Source organism: Sinocyclocheilus anshuiensis, unplaced genomic scaffold (assembly GCF_001515605.1).
Source record: "Sinocyclocheilus anshuiensis isolate Anshui unplaced genomic scaffold, SAMN03320099.WGS_v1.1 scaffold185, whole genome shotgun sequence".
Taxonomy (NCBI): Eukaryota; Metazoa; Chordata; class Actinopteri; order Cypriniformes; family Cyprinidae; genus Sinocyclocheilus; species Sinocyclocheilus anshuiensis.
Genome location: NW_015539887.1, coordinates 1519634 through 1521894, shown reverse-complemented (window position 1 = coordinate 1521894; position 2261 = coordinate 1519634). Strand labels below are relative to the sequence as shown.

The 2261-nt window shown below is 34.7% G+C and overlaps 1 protein-coding gene across 1 annotated transcript in view; it reads right to left on the bottom strand.

Moving 5' to 3' along the window:
• Positions 1-2261, bottom strand: part of LOC107685550 (dynein heavy chain 11, axonemal) — an 80958-nt gene that overhangs the window by 32942 nt on the left and 45755 nt on the right. Inside the window, exons 55-56 of the mRNA XM_016482173.1 lie at positions 1186-1328; positions 915-1076 (exon numbers count right to left, since the gene is read on the bottom strand). Coding sequence (XP_016337659.1) covers positions 915-1076; positions 1186-1328 — 305 coding nt within the window. The remainder of the gene's footprint in view (positions 1-914; positions 1077-1185; positions 1329-2261) is intronic.

Genomic DNA, 2261 nt, shown 5'->3' with positions numbered 1-2261 from the left:
CCAAATATTGTCCTATCCTAACAAACCATACATCAATGGAAAGCTTATTTATCCAGCTTTCAGATCAATATTTTTTATTTATTTATTTTTTGCAAGTTCCCTGTTTGCATTTCCTGTGCGTTTTGATGCAGTTTGAGAAGATGTTTGTTGTGAGATGACTGTTAGAGAAATCTTTTTCTTCTCATCCACTCAAATTGCTTAGCTACGCAAAGGCCTATAATTTATTTTACTTTCCTTAAAAAGCAACTGAATTTGAACATTGAGCATTATGAGATTAATTGTGATTACATATTTTAATTGACCGACAGCCCCACATTCAGTACTCCAGCATTATAGTCCAACCCTGAGTGAAATGCACAAAGAGGAAACAAACCCACAGCTTGTCACGAGTCAACACACACACTCCCACATCCCCATACAAACTCTCAGCACACGCACACAGTCTGGCTGAAACAGCTGTGGCTTCTCCGAGGGTCAGTCTGTGTGTATTAATCACTGTTGCTTTATTAGCATAAATGATCCTGCTTAGTGATCGTTCCACTGGTGCAGGGAAAACAACAACGCCGAGAGAGAGAGAAACTGCGTCTGTCATTGAGCTCACTGTGCATGTGATCAGCCATTTGTCGTCACTTCAGAGTTGAGCTAATGATGAGGAATCTGGTGCACATGTAAATGCGAGGAGAGAAAACTCATCAAAAGAATTACAGTGTCTTTTAGCCTTTAGTTTTTTGTGAAATGAAAAATGAAACCTGTTTTTGCTAAGCCTATTTAAAGAAATAAATTAAAATCACTTCCTGCAAACTATAAATCAATATGGCTTTAAATAACTAATAGAAATATAAGAATTAAACTTATAACAGGATATCCCATGGCTTTCAAGCTAATTCAACTGGCTGACAGAAGCTCAGGTTTACCTGAATACTTGGGATGTCTTGCAGGAACTTCAAGCTGACAGACTGGAGGGCCTCCAGGGGCCATTCTCGGAACCAGTCCAGAGTGGTGCAGTTCAACAGAGCCGGGAAACGTCGGGCACGTAGACGCAAGCTATTACCTACTGGAGACATGCAGAGCACGACCTACACACACATACAGTACGCACACACTGTAGACACTGATCCAAACCAGATATGCAATGTATATCATAACTGCTGTGTATACTAAAAAAAACAATCAGTGATGTGAGACCTTGAGTTGTTGTCGCACTCGATTCATAAAAAAGCTCCAGCAGTTCTCGCTGTTGTCTAGCAGACCCAGTTCCCGCACCTCACTCCTCACAGCTTTTCTAACACCATCCACCTCCTCTTCACTCAACAGATCAGGGATCTCACCTGGGGTCAGACCACCGATAAACACGTTACTTTCACTTAAACAGGGGTCATGTGTATTTATGTATTTACACAGCTTTATACTGAGCAAGTACCATTTAGATACTAGCCAATGTTAGATACTAGTTAGGTAACATTTTAGTCTCTATACAGTAGTATTTATGCAAAAAAATTACACAAAAAGCATTACTGTTGTTAAAGTTCTAATGAAATGAACAGATCTACGAAATTTCTACTGTATTCTGACATATAATTGAGTGTAATGGATTATCAAGAAAGAAAACAAATGTAAAGCTGGGCCTTGGTTCTATGCAGTGATTGTTGATTGGATCTTGAGATTGTGAACTCAAAAATGAAAGCAGATAAATGTGGACTTAATGATTGAATGACGAAGTCTGTCATTTTCACATTTTGATTAAATATTATGAGGTAAAAAAATGTTACAAATGAAACAAATGCATGGATATGTTCACAAGAACATCTATAATGAGCATTTAGAAAATATAGAGGGTGAATTTTATTTTCATGCCAACTTTAAAATTAAAATTATTAAAAAAAACATTTTTGTTAATTTAAATAACTGAAAATATATATAAATATTAGACTAAAAATGTAAATAAAAACAAAACATAATTCAAAATATTAATAAAACTATTATAGTAACTAAAATAAAAACTGAAAATATAAAAATAAAACAAATCAAAATATTCGTAAAACTTTTATAGTATATAAACAACACTAAGAAATGACTGCAACTAACTGCAAAATATGGTTCAAGTCATTAATTCATAACATTAATTACAGTAAATTAAAATTCTTCAGAATTAAATATGTAATTATTTATAGCTGTATTTACATGTCCCTCATTCAAATAAAAACCATCTAAATAAAAAAGGAGTGTGTGTGTGTGTATATACACACACACACATACATATA